This window comes from Falco peregrinus, chromosome 1 (genome assembly GCF_023634155.1).
Source record: "Falco peregrinus isolate bFalPer1 chromosome 1, bFalPer1.pri, whole genome shotgun sequence".
Taxonomy (NCBI): Eukaryota; Metazoa; Chordata; class Aves; order Falconiformes; family Falconidae; genus Falco; species Falco peregrinus.
Window position 1 is genome coordinate 49,316,448 of NC_073721.1, and position 23,033 is coordinate 49,339,480.

Genomic DNA, 23,033 nt, shown 5'->3' on the forward strand with positions numbered 1-23,033 from the left:
CCAGCCGGTTTTCGGCTCCAGGGACGGGGTGGGTGTGCAAGGGGCAGAGAGGTGCTGTGACCCCACCCCGGCGCCATCCGGGGGTGGTGAACTTCTGGCGAAGTTAAAGATGCCAAGAGCTGGCACCACCTCCAGATGTGATTGTTTCCTTTCTGAAGCGGTGTATTTTGAGGCAGACCATGTCTTGCATCTGCCAAATCCAAGGCACCAAAATGAAAGGAGGAGTTTGGGAAGGAGGGGAGGCTTCCTACATGGAAGACAACTTGTGTTGTAGCTCAGTGTAAAAGGGAGTGTTTGCTCTGTGTGTGTTCTGGCTCTGCTGCCCTGGGGTGGCTGATGGATGTGAAAACCTGGGAGGCAGCAACTGGCTGCAGAGCTCGGCTCTGCCTCCGCGCACCTTGGTGGCTGCCCTGCCTGGGCTTGCTGGCTGTGGGCACGCTCCTGCCCTCTCACTCTGCTGTGGTGCTGCAGCTGTAACCAGCTGCAGGGTTTGGTCCACGATGCAAATATCGGTGTTGGTTGCAGCACTGAGGTGCAGGTTTCCCAGTGTGTTGGGGTCAGGGGATTCCTGGGGAGGGCTTCTCCTGTCACCTCGACTCTGCCCCTCGCAGAAATACACCGTGAATCTGACTGTGCAAGGACGGACCCCGCGATAAAGCTACTGGAGAACCCAAAACGGGGGCAATGCTTTCCAGAGCTGGCGGGTGGTGAGCAGTCAGCATCCTGCCTGTGTACGGATTTTGGGTGTGATCCAGGTGCTTTTAAAATTTGAGGCAAAACTTCCTTTGATTTTGGAGCAGGGAAAGTCCATGTTCTTGCTGTGTGTGTTCAGTGTTCATACTGTCACTGCAGGGGAGGCTTAAATCTGGATTTTCTTGATGGCAAACAATTGATATGTCATGGTTAGTGTTATCTTCCCTTGTACGTTATCTGTGTGGTTAAAGAGGTGAAATGACAGTACAGATTCAACCTCGCTTCCCTGGGAAGAGGGAGGACTTTCCTGCAGGGCGGTGTTGGATCTCAGCAGGGGTGGGAAGCCCCAGCTCAGCAGCCTGCAAGTGTCTCTGCAGGGACAGGGGACTTGCAGGGAGCCTCCTATATTTAGAAACACCTCAAGGCTTTGCCGGGATCGACTGCACTAATGAAGAAACCTGTGACGGCCACTGCAGAGCTGGCAGGGTGTGCCGGGGTGGGAAATATGCCCCGAAAGCGCAGGTGCCTCCCGCAGCATGTGTGGGAAGGAGGGAGGGCAGCCGGCGTGGGGAGGAGGCTGGAGCAGGGGATGAAGTGGGCGAACCAGCAGCTGGATGCTTTATTCTCCTTTAGCTGGATCTTCAAGCAGCAGATTTCTCGAGGCTTACGCTACGTGATAGCCATTCCCACTCAGTATTTCGATCTGGTGCTGGATTTCCCTGCGGCGCGGGGGATCCCTCAGGGTTTGCCCGACACAGGTGGGGGCTTCCCTCCCTGCAGAGGGGAAAGCCTGAGCTGGAGACCTGGGCAGTGGCTGGGACCTGGCACGGGGGATGCCCTGGCCTGGGTGGCTTGGAAGTGACCTCCGCTTGCTAATCATATTCCTGGGTTTATTGCAGAAAAAAATCTTTTTTTTAAGGAGGTCGTGCACTGTGTTAGAGGGTTGGGCTTTCTGGTTTTGGTTGGTTGAGTTTTTAACAATTCCTACTGACTCTTTGGCAGCTGCTGGGTCACAGCCAGTCCTGGGAATCACGTCATGGTGAGGCACCAACCAGTGCACATTGGGGTGTCCCCAGCCCTTGGGTCATCGCTGGGGTGTTAGCTCCGTCATGCAGGGTTAGCGCTTCCCTGTGGAAAGTTAAACTGCCAGGAGGTCAGGCTGGGGGCTGGTGGTCTCTAGCATCCCCATTTCCATGTAAATTGAGGCTCTGCATGTGCACCTTGTGCATTTCCCAGCCATGATCACCTGTCCCAGCTTGGCGCTCCACTGATGCTTTCACCCCCTACCCTCTCCTGCGTTGGGCAGAGCAGGATGAGACCCCCAGGGGCGAGCATTGGCTGGCAGCACCTGTGAGCTGGAGGCAGATCAGGGATTGCGCTGCCTCTCTGTGCTCATGTGCCACTGCTTCGAGGCTGAGTATGTCCCCTGCTTTTCCATTCCAGGAAACTGGGGGCATAGCAGCCCCCACAGAGCTGGCACCTACCTCTGCTGCAAAGCACCAGCCGGTGAGGAAATGCTACTGGGGAAGTCCCCAGCAGCACTTCTGTCTGCGGAGTGATGGGGAAACTCCTCTTTCACAGCTGAAAGATTTCCCCCCAGTCAGGCAGGGTTTGGTGTGTCACACACACCCACGTGCAGGTACCTACTCATCTCATGCCATCACTTTTGCCAGTCTGTGTGGACGTGGTTGAGGGAGCCCTGTTGGCATTTTCCCCTCTGTTTCAGGACTTCCAGGCTCATGAATTGCCTGTTTTTTCTTGGAGATGGCACCAGCTTGTTGGGAAAAGTGTAGCAACATGTGTTACATGGGGACCTTTGGATCCTCACGCCCAAAGGAAGCTCTGCTGAGAGATGGGGGGCCAGAAATCAAGCCGGGAGCATGCTAACAGCACCACAGCGGGCTGGCCTGGGCCCAGCGCTGCCTTCCTGACCCGTGGCAAGTGCTGGAGTACTTGGGCAGGTCTGCAGGAGGCAGGGGTGGGAGAGGGTCAAACAAATCAATTTCATGGGAAGGGAGTTGGAGCTTTTCCCGGCACTGCAGGTCTCAGCTACATCCCCCACCTGCCCCAAGCCCTGCTGCCCTTTGCAAAGGTACTCTGGGGTGGTGGCTGCGTTGCCGCAGTTAAGTTGGTTCTTTGTGACCCTCCCTGCCCTTTGCAAAAGGAGCATCATGCCCCATCACTGAGCTCCTCTCTTCCCAAAGCACCCTGTAGCCCCCGCCATGAGCCCTCCTGCCCTCCCCTCCCCATGGCTGGTACCCCTACCAGAGGAACCGTGGCATGTGCTGCCCCATGCTCCTGTGCCGTGCTCCGCATCCGAGCCAGCCGTGCTCCCAGAGTGCTCAGAAACCTTCCTCGGGTCCGGAGCCTGTTTGGTTTTGTGGATGAGGAGTTGGGCGAGTGTTTTCAGTCTCCCCAGGTGGGAGCTGCCATGCAGGCTTCTGCAGCAGCAAGGGGACCGAGTGGCAGAGGAGTCGGGATGCAACCGTGAGGACTGGGAGTGTTGCAGGGGGGGCACAGGGGTGCAGTGACACCGGAGACCCAGGCAGGGGGCACGAGGCAAAGCCGAAAGCCATGGGAGCAGAGCTGTGTTCTGCTGCGCCCCTGACTCCTGTTGGCACTTGCTTTTATGGGGCCACAGGAGCATCTGGTCACCGCTGCGTGTGCTCCTGCTGAGACCTGGCGTGCCCGGGCTGCTGTCAGGTCTCTCCTCTCCCTGGAGGACAAATCTTGCCATCTCTTTGGCCTGGACCTCCTGCACGTGCAAGGCATCGTGTGGAAATGGAGCTCAGTGGACCTTTTCTGCAGGATCTGCCCATCAGCCTTCATCCCCAGTTGGGCCGTATCTGTGGGAAGGCCTGGCTTGAAAGATGGGCTTTCTTCGTGCTGCAAATCCATTCAGTGAACGCGCAGCTGACCCCTTTCAGGCTGGGTTCCCTGGGGAGCAGGGCTTTGGCCTCAAAAAGGAGGAAAGGAGCCAGGCAAAGCACAGATCTTGGGACACTTCACAAAGACGTGAGCCCCAGGGTTTTCGGTTTGCTTGTTTTTCAGGAAAACTGCTCTACCCCAGCATGGAATAGGGCTTCTTTGGGGAGCATGTCACCAGCAGGCAGTAGAGCATTGGGAGTGATGGAAATGGGTTGCCCATGCCCGTGTCCAGTGGCTGGCCAGCTGGAAGAGGAACGCCCCCCCCCTCCGGCTACCCCCAACATGGTGGTGTGTGTTGGGCAGAGGAGGTTCTTGTTTCTCTCTCCCTTGCTAGCTTTCAATGAAGTTGTCAATCCCTCCCTTTCATAATTCAGTCACAGCAGTTGCAAAATTTCCCAGGGTGCCTCTCTTGCTATTATGGGTAGGGATTTCCAAAGCTTTGCTAATAAAAGAGCAACAGTTTCTATATCGGGGAAATGGGGAAATCAATGAACGGACTGTTGCAAGTGATATAACGGCTTTTTGTGGCATCTCAGGCAGTTCCCTAATATGATGGAGCTTTTATGGCATGCTGTTTTGTCAGCTTAATTGGCAATATCCGCTCCCTGGGAGTGGGAGCCTGCAGGGCTGGGAGGCACCAGTGAGCTGATGCCCTGTGGTGGTGAGGGGCTGCTGCCCAGGCCCCGTGGTCCCAGCGCATCCCTCCTGCCTGGTGAACTGGTCCAGTCATGGTTGGGCATCCCAGGCCAATGCCACGCAACTGACCCCGCCCTGTGTCACAGTGAAAATCAGTGGGAAATACCCTCTTGTTGCAACGCCCAGTAAATGGCAAGTCGAGGAGAGTGCAGCATGGCCTTTGGTCTCCTCCAGCACAGCTGTGTCCGAGTTGGACGCTTAGTGCGGCTCTACAGAGGGAGAAGAAAAGTGATCAGGTGAAATTCTCAGTGTCCTGCTTGGGCACTTGCATCCTCCAGAGCCTGTCCTGGTGGCCTCCCCACCTTTGCCTCCTTCCTTTCTCCTCTGTGATGTCCTAATAAGCACAGTTAGGTTTGACTTCAAAGTGGTTAGCAAATATTTTCCACTCCAGTGGACTAATTAGTTAAATTACATTTCACATGCTAATTTATTCCTCTAATATTATTTTTTTTCCCAGCGTACTAGAATACAGGAGCAGATAAAAGCTTGGGTTGACCTTAAAGCCAGGCTCAGAGGAGCTGGAGATGAGAACAAATGATGATTTCCCAGGTTTGCTGTGGCACAGGCTGATTCCCCGCTGCATTTGAGGTCTCGTTCAATTGAGCTTTAAGCGTAGCTGATTGCAACCCAGGTGTCTTGGGTGAAACACTGTACTCTGGCACATAGAAGAAAACCTTTCAGATCAGCAGTAACGAGCTGCTAATTTCCAGTTTCTATTGTTCCTGTGCAGCACCAGTATCACCTTGAAGTGCTGTGTAAATTAATCCTCCAGGGAGTGGGTGGGAATGGTGTTACTTCCCATGCCCCAAGGGGTGAGGGGATCTGCTTAGTCAACGGGCACCAGAGCCGGATTCAGTGTGGTGCCTCCAGGGTTGTGTCCCACAGCAGGGAGGACGGCTCTCCTGTTTATGGCTCTGTGAAGGGGCTGGAAAGGCACCTTCCTCGCCAGGCTTGGCAGGCTGAATCCCCAGGGCTGGCTGGTAGGTGCTTTCCCTGTGCTGGGCCAGTGGGGCTGAGCTCTCTCCGGGGGGCTGCCCGTGGGGCAGCAGGTGCCTTTGGGCCCTGGGGTGAGCTGGTGAGCGGGTGTGTTGCACGGTGTGAAAGCCTCTTGTCCTGCTGGTGTAGCCCTGCTGGGGTCAAGACATTTAACATCTCCAGCAGCCCCAGAAGCAGCTCCAGCCCCAGCAGCATCCGTCTGCTTCCCCAGTGCAGCTTTGCCAGCCTGTGCCCCTCGGCAGCAGAAGGGCTTCCACCAAGAGCCAAGTGGGGCTGCAAGTTGGTGCTCGCGTCGATCAAAGGCTGATGCCGTGTGCCGGGCGCTGAGGTGAAGCGATAGCTGCAAACAGCCCCACAATGAATCAAACTCTGTCATGTTTATATCAAAGGCTGTTTCTTTTCCACTGCCTGCGTATGGTAGATGTTATCGAGAGGGAGGAGCTGAAAATGAGCGCTAGGACTGTTTCCTGACCACAATTACAGTCAAAACAACAAATCCCTCCATCCCTGCCCTTGGCCAAACTCCCCTTTTCCCTTGGGCAAATCATCGCTCTGTGTCCTTGGGGAAAATTAGAAACTATGGAAAAAGTCTCCCAGGTTGAATTCTCATTTGTAAGGGCAGAAACTTAGAAGCACACTGTAAAGCCTTGGGATTTCTGGGAATTGCCCTGGCCAGGCTGAAGGCTGAGCCCATCTAACGCCTTGCGTGCGTGTATGGGGCAGCTTCAAGCCTGCTGGTGGCCCCTGCAGTGGTGCTATGGAGTGCTGCCACAGCCGCCGGGGACAGCTCGTGTAACCCCTCTGCCATGTCCGTACCCCTGTGCTGGTTTTACCCTCCCCTGGGACTGATGCTGCTGCCCCATCAGCCGGCTGGACCCCTGTGAGCTGTGAACGTGCGAGGCGATGGGCGACCTTTGGCTGGCTGGTGGCTGAGGCGGTGTCTCTGTGGCTGTCCCAGCAGCTTTTGGGGTGGTGGCAGTCCCCGTTTCCAGCCCTTCGTGAGGCTTCAGAGAAGGAATGGTTGGTGTGATAGCTGAGGATTTACACTGGCTTAAAGGGATGGGGAAAAGGGTCACCGATTACTGCTACATTTGGTCCACCGGTGCTAAAGCAACCAGAGTTGTAGCCTCTGTGTGAGCCTGTGTTTGTCGACGGAGTAAACAAGTGAAACACAGCCATGGGAGTGCCGGGCCAGTAATTTCAGGGTTACTTTAAATAAGCAGTTAGCAGGACTGTGCTGATGTGGTCAGGCAGACGAGGGTTGCCAAAGTGAAATAAAAACGCAGACCTCTGGAGCCTCGACCAGCGCCTGCTGCAACTCCCTGCGGTACCGTCTGCCTCAGGGGCTCATCCTGCCCGAAGGTTTGTCATCACAGTCCAAACACGGTCACCCCTGCGATGTCCTATTTGCAGATTTTGAGATGTGTGATACTCACCAAGCATCTCTGCTTGCCCTGTGTGTAGCTGGCTGGTCAGGCATGATCACACCAGTGCCACCTCCGGGTGGCTGCTGTGCGTGTGCAGCAGTGCCGGGTGCTTGCTGGCACTCCACCGCTGCAAGGGCTGGAATTGCCCGACCGACTCTTGCTGCTGCCCTGATGGAGTTGTTGGTGCGATTAAAGCAATGCTGATTCTCTGTGTATTGCAAGTGCAGAAGGAGCTGAAGTTTCCAGCAACTGTTCAATCGATCTGCTTTCCACATATTTTTATAAGTGGCCTGGCTGGATCTGTGCTTGCTAGCGCTAGCTGCGGAGCAGAAACTGCAAATCAAATCGGGTAAAATACTGTGTGCCACATCGTCTACTGGTGTAAATCAAGGCAAACCCACCAGTTTTGGTGGTATTGCAATCTGTCTCTAGCTAAGGACATAAATTGATGTCCAAGGTGACATCCCAGAGTGTTTCTCTGCTTTGCTTTGCTTTTCCTTCCTATCCCTTAGCGCCAGCTTTTCTGAAATCTAAGGACAATGTAAGAGCTTGCTCCTCTTGCAGTTTTTACTCTGCAGACGTGTATTTCCAAGAGGTGCAGGCTCTGCTTCTTGCACTTTCCCTTCTCCAGTGAAATGGGATCTCTTCTTTGTGCTTTTGGCTTTCTTGCTCACAGCTCTCATTTTTCCATCCTGATGATACCTTGGGGACCCTCAAACTTGGCAGAGCATTTTTTGTGGCTCCAGGCACCGCTGAGGCAGATGCCTGGTCCTGGTGCCCATGTGCTGCTGGCGGTAGTTGGCTCCATCCCCACACCCCGAGGCTGGGCACCCCGATGAACGGCAGATCGGCAGCGGGCCGCGGAGCAGCTGCCTCCTGACGGTTTGATTCAATAAGAGTCCGTCAATACAATTTGCTGTCACCTGTCACTTTGCATTGGGGTTCTGAGCAGCGCCTGCAGATGCAGCTGTTGCAGGAGTGCACCGTGAGGGCTGCCAGTGCTGCTCGGTGCCCATGTGTGCTCAAACAAGGCAAACACCGTTTACTGACTGGTTTGGCACATTATGGTCAAAGGCAGGTTGCTGCATGCCTGCTTGGGGTCGTTGCAAGAGCACAGGGGCACTTCAGCCCTGGCTATACTGCTCTCCCTAAGCAGAGATTGTGAGTCGGTAGGTGTGCGTGTCTCCTGCCTGCCAGTGCAGCCCCATCCCTCCTCTGCACAGCTTCCCGTGCCGCATCCTGCAGCGGAGCTGGCCCGGGGACAAGGCTGTCATCAATACAACCACTTGATTTGGAAATATGCCAGCTGCAAACACAGGGAAACAGAGGTTTCACCCCATTTACAGTCACAAATGTGACAGCAGAGTGTGGATATAGCCCTGGGCATCTCCATCCAGGGACTCCATCAGAGCTGGCCCGGTTTATTTACCCCATGTTTGGCAGCAGACAGTGAGCCCCAGGGCTGCGTGGCAGCTGAGACAGCTGAGTGGCAATACTGAAGCAGAGGTGTGCCCTGCGTGCATTGATGTGCGGTTAAATGCCTTGCACCGGACCCTGCCTGCCCTCAGATGTGGCTGCTGCCGCAGGCGCGGGTGGCACTGCTTCGTGCTGATGTAAGCTCGCTCTGGCAGTCCATGGCGTTGCTGAAAACATCCTTATGTCGGCACACAGTCACTGCACGGCTGCACCTTGGCCAGCACCAACGTGCCTCGGCGCGCTCAGCACCTCTCCCAAGCCAGCACGTGGCTTCGGTGGATCCCCTGACCCTCACTGGGCACTAGTGTCCCCATGCACGACACCAACTGTTTAAGCATTGCCAAGCACAGGCAGGCACTGCTGCTGCATTTGGGTAAGGGTGAATTTAGCCATGTGAGCTTCAAATAATGCTAAGCGACTACCTTGCCAGGAGCACTGGTTTGAAACAGCTTGATTTGGCCACTGTGCTGGCTATCAAGTGCCATTTTGATGCAAATAGCATCTTTGGTTTCAGTGCAATGTGCTTGGGAGGTGGTAAAACGCTACAACCCGAGTAACAGAGGACAGCCAAGATAGAGCTTGGTGTTGGGTCTGCCTGTTGTGAACCTGGAGTGCTTGAATTGCTTTGTTTTAGTATTACCACTGCTGAAACCATTGGCTATGTCTTGCCCTGAGGAGGTGGCTCTCACCAGATCCTTCTGCCCGGTGGCAGAGCTCTTAGCTGTGTCATATGACACTGTAACGTAGCGACCCGGCAGGCTGGTGGTTCGGTTTGGGCAGAACTTGTGATATTTGGTATTTTTAACACCCAGTTTCTGGAGTCATGTGTGTGGCGTCACACATGGTGTCTGGAGAGGGGAGCACATTGCTGGCACGGCAGCAAACACCCTGTGTTGTGGTCCACAGCTGAGGCTTTCAGGCATTACCTCCATGCAGATGCTGGTTGTGAGCAGTGTCTCGGGTGCTCGTCTTCCTCTGTGCCTCTATGGTAAGAATTTTCCTCTATCTTAAAGTGAGGTCTTGACTTTATGAACCCCAAGGGCTGTTTACATCCAAAGGCTGCTTTGTTGATTTTCTTGTTGTCTGTGTGCAGAGTCATGCAGATCTCTCCTCTGTCCTGTGTCCTTGCCCCTCTCCTGACTTAGAGCTCGTGCTGGGGTTGTCCCCAGGTGTGCTGGGGCTGGGGTAGCACTCGGTGGCTGGACACCTTGGGTCTTCGCTCCCTCTGGCAGCAGCTCGAGTGGGGAATCCCTGATACTGTCCTGCTAACCGCTGCCATCCACCTCTTTAGTTTGGGGGAGGGTTCTCTGAGCTCCAGAGGACAGCCAGCAGGATCAGGCCCTTGACTTGGAGCTGTTGAGGAGCTATTTGCGATGAGCTATGTGGCAATCTTGGCACTGGCTAGCTGTGATGTTATTGACAAGGAAACAAACCGGGCGCCCTGGTGATGCTGGTGGCTCAAGATGAGGGGGCTTGCTCTCCTGCCTGCCAGGATACAGCCCCCAAACCCCACCTTTAAAATAGCCCCTTTCTGCTCTTCCTTTTCTTCTTTTCTTCTCCCTTTAGGTTCCTATGTGCATTTCTCAGAGTCTGGGTTTTTCTTTCATCACCGTACCTTGCCCAGCACTTCTACTTCCCATGCTGGAAACCAAGTACAAGTTAGAAACCACAGCCCAGTGAGAAAGGAGGGAACGTGGTTTGTAGTGCCAGACCCTGAGCTGACTGACCAGAGCAGCTGGGAGGCATGTCCGGGGTCTCTGGGGAGATGCGCGGAGGACTGGGGGAGGCAGGATGGAGCCAACTGTTGCAGTGATGCAGGGGTCCGGCAGCATCGTGGTCGTGGGTCGGGGAGCCCCTGACCGGGGGGTCCTGCCTGGGCAGCCCTTTGAGCTGTCTGGAGCCAGGAAATGGAGACTAATCCCTTCCCACCCTGCTGTGTGTGGAGCAAGAGGGAATCAAAAGCAGCTGAAAATCCCGGATTTCCCTTTTTATTCAGCAGAGGAATGGGGGAAACACAGGGACAAGCTACAGGGGCACAGCTCCACCTTTTCCCACTGCACAGGGCTGGATGCCTCTGCACCCACAGCCCCTGCCCCTGGAGGGACCTGGCCCTGCTTACCCATCCCCAGTTATTTTGGGGTCAGCACAAGGCAGGGCCCTGTCCCCAAGTGTGGGAGACCTGGCTGCTGCTGACAGTCCAGCTGGTTGCAGCCTGGCCCCAAATTCCATCCAAGACCTACAACACACCTGCATTTCCAGGGGCCCTCGATCGCCCCACTGCCCCAGCCCTCTTGCTGCAAGCCTGCTCTGGAGAAGAGCTTTGCAAAAGCTGGTGAACCTCCACCGGGGCAAGAAGGTGGGAAAGGGAAGCTCTCCAGGGGTCTGGCTTTTGCAAAAAGGGGACTGAGTGGGTGTCCCAGCTGGTGCTGCACCTGCGTGCCACTGTGTTGCGCATCCACGTGTCATAAAAACACACTGCTCCTTAACAGCGCTGCTCACATAGCAATGGGTAATTAACCAGAGATAGGGATATAATGTTCATTGCTGAGATTAAAAAAAAAAAATTGACCTGTAATGATGCTGGCTGCTCAGGAACTGATCAATCATCCTGTGCTTTCTGTTCCGTGAGAGTCCAAGGTAGGAGAAGCTCGGGGGGGGCAGGATGCTGCCTCGCTGCTGCAGAAAGTCTCACTGAAGCTGGGCAAGACCCTCAGGGAACAGCTTGTTTCGCTCACTCTCTGGTCCCTGATCCTCCTGCAGAAGCTCTGCTCATGTTTTCTAGCTGTTTTCCTTGCAATTAGGGGGACAGAAAATTCTTAAAATCTAATTACGTAAAATCAGGCTAATGCTGTCATGTCTGTCTGCCTGTGTCCTCTCTCCCAAATGACTTCTGAACCTGCTGGCCCGCTTCACACAAGTTTGGCTGAGGGCTTGCAGATAGTTAAGTCTGTGCAAATATGATGAAATTAGATGGTTGAAAGGAGGAAAAGGATCTTGTAAATGCCCCAAAACATCTGTCGCATCAGTTCATGTATTATTAGACACCAGAAATCCATGTGGGAGATGCTTCTTACAAACACTTCAACCACAAAACCATTTTCATTCTCAGTTTGTACATTTTTAGGCATGAAAGACCATCTCGAGACGTGAAACCGTAGGAAACAACACAAGTAGTTTCAGTGCTCACAGGCTGACCTTTTAATTTTAATGAAGACTGAAATTCTTTAGCACTCAAAGTGATTCCTGGAGCCAAGATTTAAAGTAAAAACAGCATAAATCATGGACCCAGAGGTGGAATGTCGAGAGGGTCAGCAGCACCGTGGCTGGACTCAGCACCATGGTGTGACTCAGCGACGCTTGCCGAGTTTGTTGATATTTGTGCCACTGTAACCGAGAGATAAATCTGGCCCTCGGCCACTGGCGTACAGTATTGTTTGGAAGAAAGAACATTGCTCCTCCATGCCAAAAACCCACAACAAAAAGAGTTTTGCTGGCCATTGAGCGAGGCACTGGAATAACTTCCCCCCGCTAAAACAATGCGGAGCGGAAACCTTTTAAAGTGGTAATTACCGAAGGGAAAAACATTTTTTTTTCTGAACATCCTTGACTGAGGGACTAACAATACCTGGGAATACTAAAAGACTTTTACAATTCTTAATTGACTTTTTAGTCATGTGACTGTTTCATCTCTGCAATACCTGGCTCAGGGCTGGGCGATGAAACTTTCCCTTTCCAGCTCTTGCCAGCCTCTTTTCCTGACTCTCACATGGCTGACACCAGTGAGTGTGTACTCAGGCTGTTAAAACAGAATATTTTGGTGTCCACTCACTGTGCCCCAGCCCAGACCGAAGTGAATTTGGCCCAAATAACTTGGCAGGGGCCACACGGCGTCAGCAAGCACCCGGCCCCAAGCACCCAGCCATGCTGGCTGCTGGTCCAGCTGCTGGACGTCCCTCCTGCTGTGCTCCTTCTGCAGCTCCTCTCCCTTCTCCTTCATCCCTGCGGCTGCGCCGGCCCCTCTGGCTCCTCTCTCTGCTGCTCACTTTCAATCACATCAGCTCTTCACTCCACCAGAGCCCGGCTCCAAGGTTTCACTCCTCATTTCAGATCAAGTCAGCTTTCCTGCAGCTTTCACGGCGGCTTTCCAACCCGTCTGGGTTTTGATGTATGCTTTCCCTGACGTTTGTGCAGCCGAAGGAGATACAGGACCATTGTTGGAACATCCTTTTCCCTATCCCCCCTTAAGGGGCTTTGTTCCTGTTTAACTGGATTTCTTATTTTAAGTAACCTCAGTTATTTACTTGTGTTTTTAATGTTATATGCACGGTACACCTTCCTGTTGCTTCACTTATTTCCAGGATCTGGCATTTAGATCTGTTCCATCCTGTTCCTATACTGGGCTAACTGTTCTAAACCGAGGCTACATGTAAATCTGTTCTATTTTGCTACCTGTAGCTCTTCAGATCAGATCAGCTCTGCAGCCCAGCATCTTGCTGCAGCCTGTTTGGCTCTTATGTTTTAGCCAGTCTTTGGACGTAATTTAGTCTTGTGCAACATACCAGCTCTCTGTGCTGCTTCCCTGTGCTTGTGCTCTGGCATCACTTTTGGACTTCTTCGCAGCTTCATGGCACCGTTCCTTTCCCTACGGGCGTTAAGATACGTCGTTCCAGAGATGGGGAAATGTATGCATATGGCGCTGATCAGGTTCAGGGAGCTAAGTCTGAGCATGCTGGGGTAGTCACACAGATGCAAACCTGCATCCCCGTCCCCAGGGAGGGCAAACAGCAGCGTGGGGTCACAGCACATCCCCAGATATAAGGCAAGTGCAGGCGCTCAGCAATGCCCTATACATGCTGGCAGGAGCTGTCACCGTGGCAGAGGGCAGGGGATGAGCCTCTCTTCCCCTTCCCTAGCCCAGGAGCAGAGCCACTGGGATGACAGCCGGAATAAAGCTGCCCTCCATTCCCCTGACTGGAGAGTGGGACCCGAGGGCTGGTCCCAGTTCCCTGGCTGGTGTGGGTAATGCAGGTGTACGTGCTACCTTCGTGGCTGTGGTGGTGCCAGGGGAGGCACGGGTGAGAGCAGGGCTAGAGAGTGTGCTGGGGGAGGCAGGAGCTGATGATGAGGACAGGCACCCTAATGAGCAAAGTTTCTTTGTTATCCGCTGGGATTTCTTTATTGATTGGTTGCCAGAGCCTCTTGTTTCTGAGAGTCTCCTTTTACACGATTCAGCTGAAGGTGTCATTTTGGCTGGTGGCTGTCAGTGGAAAAACGTACTGCCTGCCCTTGACTGTATTTTTGAAAGGTGAGCAGAGCCAGAGCTTCATTATGTTTATTTTCCACCTGGACTCATGAGCCTCACCATGGAGAGCACTTCCTGCTGTCCAGGTGATTTGGAAGGGGGTTTGGGTGGGAGTGATCGATGGGGCCACTCAGCCCTGCCCAAGCAATGACATGAGCATCCCAAAGCTGTAGCAGTGGGCAATGCTGCTCCCTGTTTCACAGGCAGCCACCAGCCAGTCGCTGCAGTACGGATTTTGTGTGTTCAACAGAGCAGTGTCTTGAACTGAGCTATTGCTCCCAGTCTGGCCCCAGTACAAAGGTGCTGGGGCGAGGAACAGTCATGTGTACAGAAAATCCAGCATGCAACCTCCCTTGTTGAAGGTTGTGGTAAAGGGAATAAGATATGCCCAGTAAATTCTCCGATAGGTTGTGTTTCTTCTGGGAAGTGGTGTAGCTGGAGGCAGATTAACTTTGCTTTGTGCATCGGCGTAGCCCCTGGCCGCCCGTGTCTGAGCAGGGCAGGGCAGGGGCCGGCAGCACTCAGGGACCCTCTGGGATGCAAGGGGCTCAGGGTGCTGAGCTGGTGGTGGAAAAGTGACTCCAGTTGTTGGGGGACTTGTTGGGGGACCCTGGAAGTCTCGGGATGCTCTGCCAGTGAAACCGCCACCATTGGACCTTGCCCAACATCAGCGATCAGATACGTGTTTCCAATATGTAATGAAATCTCACGATGTCATTTTATTTTTCTGGTAGATGAAAAGGGCTGGTTTGATTTCAGAAACAAGTTTCCTCTATCTTCAGGGGCTACACCCATTCCCATCTTTCCCTGCCAATTTTTGTGGCTTCGTAACCTTTCTCCTATTTTCTCCTGGTGATTTTTCTTTTCCTGACTGTTGTGCAGAGGACCCATGCGAGCAAGGATGGAAACTGCAATAACTCTGAGCACCTGGGAGACTTGCACTCACCGTACGCTGATCGCTAAGCAACACCAAAAAATGTTTTTCCTGTTTTTCTTTTGGTTTTAAGCACCTTAGGTGGTATTTGTTAAAAGAGCTGACTGAAACATGCTGGCAGAAAGGTGATGGGGAGATAAAAGCTGCCTTTAAAGACAAACAGCTCAAGAAACAGTCTTTACCAGAGGAGCTCTGGCGTGTCTGCAGCGTGTCAGGCTCCAGCAGCGTAATGCCTGCTGAGCTCGGCACTCGGGGGAACGCTGCGGCCGGCAGCAGAGAAGCACGTGGAAAAGGAAAACGCTGCAGCCCCGAGCTGCAGCCACAGCTCCCTCTCAGCGTGGGGATGGTCCGTGACAAAACTCACTGGGTGTCTCGTGATCCTCTCCAAACAGCAAGTTCTGGGCAAGCCTTCATGCCTGTTTTCCTGCATCCCCTTGCCACCAGTGCCCTGCAAAATGCTGTACGGTCTCTTGGTGCTTTTCACAAGATGGACCCTGATGTCTTTGGCTTTCTGGGCATGTTTTAATGTTAGGAGTTACATTTTGCCTCTTATTTTTCTGAGTGTTTTCTTTCCATTTAAATGGCCGCGAAGGCATCAAGGCGCCTCTCCCCAGAAATGCCAGCACACAGCATGCTATGGTCAGTTGTTTCTTAGAAAGTGGCTCGACTCCATCCTGCCCTGCCACATTGGCCTGGTTCTGCTGAGCTTTTAGAGGTCAGCAAGCTTGAAAAACAGCGGTTTGTGTTGTCACTTGCCATTCTGTAATGAAAGATGCTCAAACACTACTTCTCATGCCATCCCACCCAGCTGTTGCATTGGGGAGAAATATTCCTGCAAGCTCTTGAGTCTCCGAGGTTTGTGGCATAATTGCATCGTTGCTGCTGAGCTTCAGGAGGCTGGAGTCTCCGCAGGAGATGCCATAGCCCAGCTGTGCGCAGGGGCTGCAGGAAATGAAACACAGAATAGCTGGATGGAGAGTTTTAGATCCTAATTGCCTGGGGATTTGGTGTGCTTCCTCTGCTAGGAACTGCCAATAATTAGGAGCTTGCCTCGCTGTGTTAGACGTTTGGCATGCTTCGGAGAGGCTGGAGGAGAGCTGCGTTCCTGAATTAACCCGGCGCTTAATCGGTAGCTGCCCGTGGGGGGCCGTGGGGAGGAGGGGATGTTGCAGCTGGAGAACAGGTGCCACTGTCAGAAGGGGCACAAAGTGCAGGAGAGCCTGGGTCAGCCTTCCTCCCTGCCAGCACAAAGAGTTCACAGTGCCTGATCGGCCCTGAGAAACTCCCAAAACCTGGAGGCAGAGTGAATGATCCAACTGCCTTGGATCTGAAATACTTGGCAGAGAATTTCTAAAATCCGAGCTTGCTATAAGCCGTGGCAAGTGGTGTGTGGCTCACCTCTAAAACCTGCTTAAACAGGGGCATGGGTGGTGTTTGCAAGTTTGAATTGGGACTGCGAGGGACTGAGGGCTGGCTGTGATCTGCTGGTCCCCAAATTTTGGGAGCAACTGCTCTAACCTGACATCTTTATGTGGATTGTACGGAATGGAGCAGTGACAGGAACAGTGACATCATTTCCCCTTCTTGCACAAGCCTGGAAGTTTTTTTCTTTGTCCAGAAGTAGAAAAGAGGGTACTAGTTTATTATTATTTCTTATAAAATAATTTTCCAGTTGAGACTGGGAAGTGGCAATGAAAGTCTTTCAAATTAAAATCTGAATGCCCCAAAAGTTTTGATTTAGGACTCAAATGCAAGTGCAACGAACAGCCTGACCTTTAGTTACTATTTCTTTTCTCTCGGTAGTGCTTTTCCTCCAACGTGCCTTACAAACAGCCGTGAGAAGGGCTTCCCCAGCCCCTACAATAGAAGGAAGTGTTCCCGTCTCCATTTTATGGCGAGCAGCCTGACACGGGGCACTGCAGGGATTTACTCAATGCGCCTCGTGAGTTGGTGCTGGAGCTTGGGACAGAGACTGGATAATGTTGTGACTCCCAGACAGCACAGCCCGGTTCCCATCGGGGGGCTGCCGGTTTGGGTCCCTCGTCACTCTCATCGAACAGTGAAAGCTGGTGCTGTGCGATGCTCCAGAGGGGCTGTGAGAGGCGGCTGGGCCCAATTCTTGCCTCCTGTGGTGGGAGCTGACGTTTCCTTCTTTCCTCTGGCATCTGCCCTGCTGTAGGATCGCGGAGGCTCAAGAAAATGGGGGTTTTGCGAGGCGGTGCCGCTGCATGCCCTCGGGGCAGTGGCAGGAGCAGGGGGGTGTTTGCAGGCAGCCTGATGCCATGCAGGAGGCAGCTAAAGCATGGCTGAGCAAAGCTGTGGGGTGGGCAGCCTCGCTCGCTCAGCCCGTGGCCTGATGGAAGAAAAAAAACCCCAGCAATATTGAGCACGGGAACTGGGTCACCGTGAGTTTTGTCCTGTAGGAAATACGCTGGAAAGCCCTTCTTGGAAGTGGAGCAGTGAGATGAAAGCGAAGGAGGGCAGTCGCTGGGAGGGCTGGAGGATGGAGCAGAGGGGGATGCTCGAAGGCTGCATCTAAGAGCTTGTACGAGACAGGGAGAGCCAACTTGGGGTCTGCGCTGAGCCCCGTTACTAAGAAACAAACTAAGATCTCAATCCTGACCCAAATGGATTGAGCTAAACCAGGAAACTAGCTAAGAGTTTCCAAAAGCCTCTCGGTGTTACCCACTCCACATTATTCACCGTGCAGGGAAGCCTGCAGGCTGGAGACTGCGGCAGAGGAGCGTAGGTTTGTGATCTGTAGGTATCGGCCGTATGGGCTTGTATTTATTCAGCCAAGTGCTGATTGCAGAGTGGTGGAAAGAAACAAAGTAAGGGATTTCCCGGTTCCTGCACCCATCTTTGCTCCTGCGCCCACTAAATTGATGGGACATTTATAGCTGGCGTCAATGCAAATGCTCAGCGTGTCGTGAAAAGTTTTTGCTGGGTTTGCCAAGTGTAAATTGTTGATGATTTTCTTTTTTTAATGAGTCAGTCATTGATCATTTTCTTAAATCCCCTGCTCTGGGAGTCACATCATATAAAATAATTGCATTTTTCTGTTTCACGATTTTCAATTTCTAGACCTTCAGGGGTGCAGGAGAGAAACCTGAGGGTGTGATACTGCATGTTCCCTTGTGGCTGTATGCTTAGAGGCAAATAAGAAGCCCTGCAAAGTTATTTATTTTGAATCTCATGACTTTCAAGAGCCTGGTCCCTGACGGCTGAGTGTTTGGGGTTAGCTACACTGAGCAAACATCCTGAACTTGGGCTCCTGACCCCGCTTTGAGTGTTTTGCTTTTCAGACCCAGAAGGTTCCCAGGAGAGGAGAAAGGAAACTGGCTGGCTATTTTTAAACCCTTGCAGTTGCCTTCCTGCCTTATATTATTTATTATCCATTATCAGAAGTGTTTCTCCCCTGAAACCATCTTTAGTGGTCAACCAAGGGACCGGTGAAAATTGCCCATCAAACAGAGCTGCATCTTTCCTTAGAGGTCAGATGAAGCTGGAGGGTTTTGAAGGGTTTTGCCAACTGAAAATGAGTAGGGCTGTTATTACGTGCACTCGAGCAGTGCCACGCAATTCCAGTGGTGGGCCGTGATTACACTGCCCTAAGAGATAAACACCGAAGAAAAGCACCGTCTCCCTCCCAGAGACCCTACAGCCCAGAGAGGCAACTGATTGCTGCTGGAGAACCTGGTGCTGCCTCTGATTTCTGCATGCGCCAAGTGAACCGATGCACGCCACCGGTCTCGTTTCATAGCACATCTTGCGGCATCACGCAGTTTCTGCATGACCTGCCGGTGGGTCTGGGGACATCTCTGTGCGGAGCATCGTTGTGTCCTTTCTGCAGCAGAGAAAGCTCAGGTGACCTGTCTGGCACCGTGGGGTGACCGGGGCAGGGATCGGGGCTTCATCTCTGCGCCTGGGCAGCCCTAAAATCTGCATCACCGCTAAGAGAGCATCCGGAAGGTGCAGGGCTGCCTCGGGGGCGCGAAGCCCTGGCACAGGGCTGGCTCCCCTTTCCCAGGGTGTCCCAGGGAGTCCCCTTGACCCTCTGTGGCTTCAGATAAGGAAGACAATAGCCCACATTGTCCTCACTCATCCTTCTGCCTGGTAAACTTTCAAGTTGGAAGCACACCACATCCCTGGCAGCTGTGTTAATCCTTTCCTGCCCAGGCAGGAGCTGCCGGTGCCCTGGGCAGAGCTGGACGCGTGAGCATCGGCTCCATGTTCTCGTTGGGAATAAAGCCGCGGGGCTGGAAGGCCCTGGGAGGTTGATGTTATTTCAGCTGCGCAGAGAGCTGAGGCGTAAAAGTCTGGGTTTTGGTGGTGTCAGCAGCAGCTGCCCAGACCCTGTGACACGGTTTATGGGCAGCGTGTGAGGAGGGAAGAGGAAGAGCCCAGGGAGGGTGAGAGCACGCTGTGCTCAGCGCTGGGGGGGTGACTAATGACAGGTTTGCCTGTTCCTCTTTGCCTCTGAAAACAAAATTATGTTACAGGGTTTCGGCATCGTCTTGGGGGCTTGGGGCCTCTTTAAAGTGGGATCTGAGTCCCCGCTGTCCCCCCAGACCGTGGGTCCCTGCTGGGCCAAGCGCAGGTGCCCTGGCCCCTGCTCCCTGCCCTGCCGGTGCATGGCAAGGGGGGGGTGGGGGGTGTCAGACCCTGCCCCGGCACTGACTCACTGCGGGGCCCCGGTCACGTCCCCTCATCCCCCCGGGGATGCTGCCGGTACCGTCCAGCTGCGGGCAGCGGAGCTGGGCAGCGCTCCCGGCACAGCAGCACAGCTGGCGGGGGGCTGCGCTCCTGCCGTGTGAGAAAACTTTGTCTGTTGGGACACAAACACGCGCTGTTAATGCTCCAGCGCTTGGATTTAAGACTTTTCTTCGGGTGGTGGTGGGTGAACCCCAGTTCTGGGTGCTGCACGAACCCCTGGGGATACAAGTGTCCCTCTCCAGAGCCGCTGTCACCCCTACAGCTTTGCTCCCTCCCCGCCCCCCCCCCCCGGTTAAAAGCCCACTGCTCGCATCCTCCCCCTCGGGGGGGGTCTCCTGGAGCATCGCCCCCCCCCATTCCCATCCCCATCCCCTCCAGGCTTCGCCCCTCCCGCAGCCCCCGCCCGCCGTTTCCGTGGGCTGCGCGGGTGCGGTGTCCCCCCCGCGGGGGCCGGGCCGTGCCGAGCCGTGCCGCCCCCGGGCGGGCGGAGGCAGCGGCAGGAATCCAGTGCCTGGTTTTGCAGCCCGGCCGGCTCCGTCCCGGCCCCGCCGTGACATCAGGCTGCTCGGCGGCGGCTGCGGGCTCCCGGCCGCCTGCCCCGCTCTGCGGGCGCTCCCGCCGCGCCTCCCGAGCCGCTCCGCTCCGCTCCATCCCGCCGGCCGCCCCTCTGCCCGCCGGCTCCGCGTCTCCCCGCGGGCATCCCCTCCCCCCCACCCCCCCCCGGCGGAGCCCCGTCCCCCCCCCGGGGGCGCTGGCGGGGCCGGCGGCGGAGCGCGGCGCCGGGGATGCGGCGGCGCTGCCCATGGTGAGCCGCCGGCGCGCCCCCCCGCACCATGCGGCCGCGCCCGCCCCCGAGAGGATGTTCGAGGGCTGCCGGCGGGCGCGGAGCCTCTGGGGCGGCGTGAGGCTGGAGGTGGCCGGCGAGAGCAGCCCCGTGGTGCTGCACAGCTTCACCCAGCTCGACCCCGACCTGCCGCCGCTGGAGGTGAGAGCGGGGGAAGGGGGGGCGGTTGGTGGTGGTACCGCTGCGGTGAGCTGGGGAGGGGGGGCGCGGAGGGGGCCCCGCCGCACACCCCGCTTTGCTTTGGGGTTGCCATCTCGCTGGTGGAGTGGCCAAAGCTGGCCCGCAGGCTGGTGAGGGGGTGGCTGCAGGCTGCCTGCTGTGTGTAACCCTGTTGCAATGTATGTAGTAAGTGGGGGCCCCTGCTCGGTTTGCCCCTCTCCCCGTGCCTGGCTGGCAGGGAGGCTGCCAGGCTCTCCGCTGGGAGAAGCCACAGAGACGCTTTCCCTCCAAACAACCGGGAAACGGGGCAGATTGCTGAAACCGGGGCTTTTAATATTTTATTTGAGACTCTTGCTGCTGGAGGTAGGAGTCTGCTGTGATCTGAGCTGCTCGTAAAGGCTTCAGGCTTGGCCAAACCGCAAAAGTGTCCTCTGGGAAGGCTACAGGCATCAGGAGGACTTTGCTGGAGGATGCAAAATATTTGTGCTGCTTTGGATTCGGCGCCTGGCGGTTCAGGGTCGGACCAGTTCCCTGGAGGTTTCAGCCCAAGTGGTTTGTTGATGGCAGTTGTGTGTGGAGGCACCCAAAATAATCTGACTCAGAGCTGTGCTTTTTTTCTTAGAATAAATGATCATCTTCGGTGTGCCAGGAATGTCATTGATTTGGGGCAAACGTGTTGGGAGAAGCTCAGCTGGAGGAAGGTTTTGGTGTTAGAGGTGGTGCTTGCATGTCAGCGCCCAAGACCTGCGGGCTGGCCTGCGGGCGTGCTGGTGGTGCAGGGGTTAATACCAGCAAGGGTCACCAAGCCTGGCTTTGCTGGGATTTAGAGCCAGCTCCAGATGTGCTTCTCTGTTCTGGATGCTTCCCTGGAGGAGGGGAATCGCCACTAAACCTTTTTGGGTTGCTGTGCAGATAGCTGCGGAGGGCAGCCAGCATTTCAGGGGTGCCGGCTCCTTCTCCCAGCACTAAACCATTTATCCCATGACCTGTGATGGCGAGTCTCAGCTAGCCAACGCTGGGATTATCGGCTCCGGCTGTATCTGTTCACCTCTGGCTTTGTGGCTGGGGCTCATCAGCTCTGCCGAGAGTTCATGGAAGCTCCATCCAGCTTATTTTCCCCCCTTCCCCCCCTCCCTGCTTCTCTCTCCTGGGGGTGGGTGTACTGACATCGCCCAGAGTACATGGAGAACATCATCTGGTTCGCGTTATGCCTGGCAGGAAGTCCAGCCTCTCTGGCCCGCAGCGCTCCGGGAGGCCGAGGGGCCGTGCTTTTGGCAGAGAGAGCAAAAGGAGTGGGAAAGGGGGAGGAAAAGAGGGGGCGATTGCAGCGTGCTGCTCCTCTCACCCCAGGGGGAGGCTGCCTGGCACATGCGAGCCCCCGTGCACCCCAAGCAGAGCAGGCTCTGGAGTGCTGGAGAGGGTTTGGCAGCATCTCTGGTGATGGGGGCTGCAAAGGAAAAGTCAGCAGGGCTGGGGGGCGCTCGGCATGGCCCCCGCTGTTCCTGAGCGAGCCCTCGCTCACCTGTGCGAGGTGGAGAGAGAGGTGAGTACCCACCAGATCCTCTGAGGTTGGTTTGCCCATATTTCCCCTCTGGGCTGTACGTGGCTCTGTGCTGCGTGAGGGTCAGAGCACAGTCCTGGAGCCAGCCCTGAACAACTGGCCAACAGATCCCTCCTTTCGCTCTAGCATCCATTTGCAAGTGGTGGCAAGAAAAGTTACATCCCAGAGTGGTGTATAGTGACCTGCTGTCTCCCGAGAAGCTTTGAGATGCTCAGGGAGCCACTAATCTCTACTATATTCTCATGTGTGGGCTTCCACGTTGCTCACTAATGCTGGCCGGCATCGCAGTGCACAACAGAGGGAAGGAAAATAAGAGTCTCAGTGTTGTGACAACTGTCCTGGCAGCAGCCTGGTGTGGTTATAATCCTCGGGTCGAGTTACTGTGCAAGATGCACTCTGGGAGAAGGCAGATTATTTGATTAAGGAACCCCCTGGAGACCATAGGTGTTTTGTGGAGCCCCGTTGATAGCACTGCCATCAGTCCCTGATGGGAGCCCTGGGCTGACACCTCTGCCCAAGGGAGCTGCGCTTCCTGGGCTCGGCATGTCCCCTGTGCTGGGACAGAGCTGTTTTTGGAGGAGCTGTGCCAGCTTATGAGGCGGATAGTCTGGTCCCACAGGGAATAGAGGATCCCTGGAAAGCTGCTGGGCGAGTTGCGGAGAATGTGGATCTCATTTTCCACTCCTCAGCTGAGCCCCTGCGGATGTCAGCAGGGCAGCTCTTTGGATGTCTCCTGCAGCAACAGTATCGATCACCCAGGCATCACTCTGAGGTCCTACTCAAGGTCTCATGGCCACGTGTTACTGGGTGTTCTCACCGTGATTTTAACCACAGGGAATGGAAAATTTAGACTGTCTGAAGCAAGGGACTGGCAGAGCAGCTTTGCAGACCTTTTGCTCTGGCCTTTCCAGTTCCAGTCCATCCCAAATCAGCAATGAGTGCCCTTCCTATCCAGTGGCAGCCCCAGAGTGAATTTGGTGGCCCTCCTCCTGGCCCTTGCTGGACAATCATGCCATAAGCACCCCTGCAGATGACACAGACTGAAACTTTCATGGGGCTGATGTTGCGAACCTCTAGACAAGTGGCTGAGCTGACGCATAGCAAAGCCACTTGTGTCCCTGTGAATCTGGCTCTGTTTGTTTTCTGCACGATCAGGAGATTTTCAGTTGCTAAACGCATCCTCAGAAACTTGAATTGCTCAGCCCAGATGCCTTGGAGGTCAGTGCTTGCTCTTTACAGCTGGGAGGGAGGCGAGGGAAGGGAACAGATATCTCTTAAAAGGTATTTTCTTTTAGCTTCCT

The 23,033-nt window shown here is 54.8% G+C and overlaps 1 protein-coding gene across 5 annotated transcripts in view; it reads left to right on the forward strand.

Moving 5' to 3' along the window:
* The window catches only part of RALGDS (ral guanine nucleotide dissociation stimulator), a 61,488-nt gene that overhangs the window by 15,835 nt on the left and 22,620 nt on the right, over window positions 1–23,033 (forward strand). The window contains exon 1 of one of the 5 annotated variants that reach the window (XM_055804654.1): window positions 19,645–20,153. The exons of 2 other annotated variants lie outside the window; for them this stretch is intronic. In XM_055804654.1, coding sequence (XP_055660629.1) covers window positions 19,971–20,153 — 183 coding nt within the window. In that variant the 5' untranslated portion in view covers window positions 19,645–19,970. Of the gene's footprint in view, window positions 1–19,644; window positions 20,154–21,583; window positions 21,715–23,033 lie in introns of those variants that run through there. 2 more of the 5 variants (XM_055804628.1, XM_027778033.2) reach the window with 2 other exon arrangements.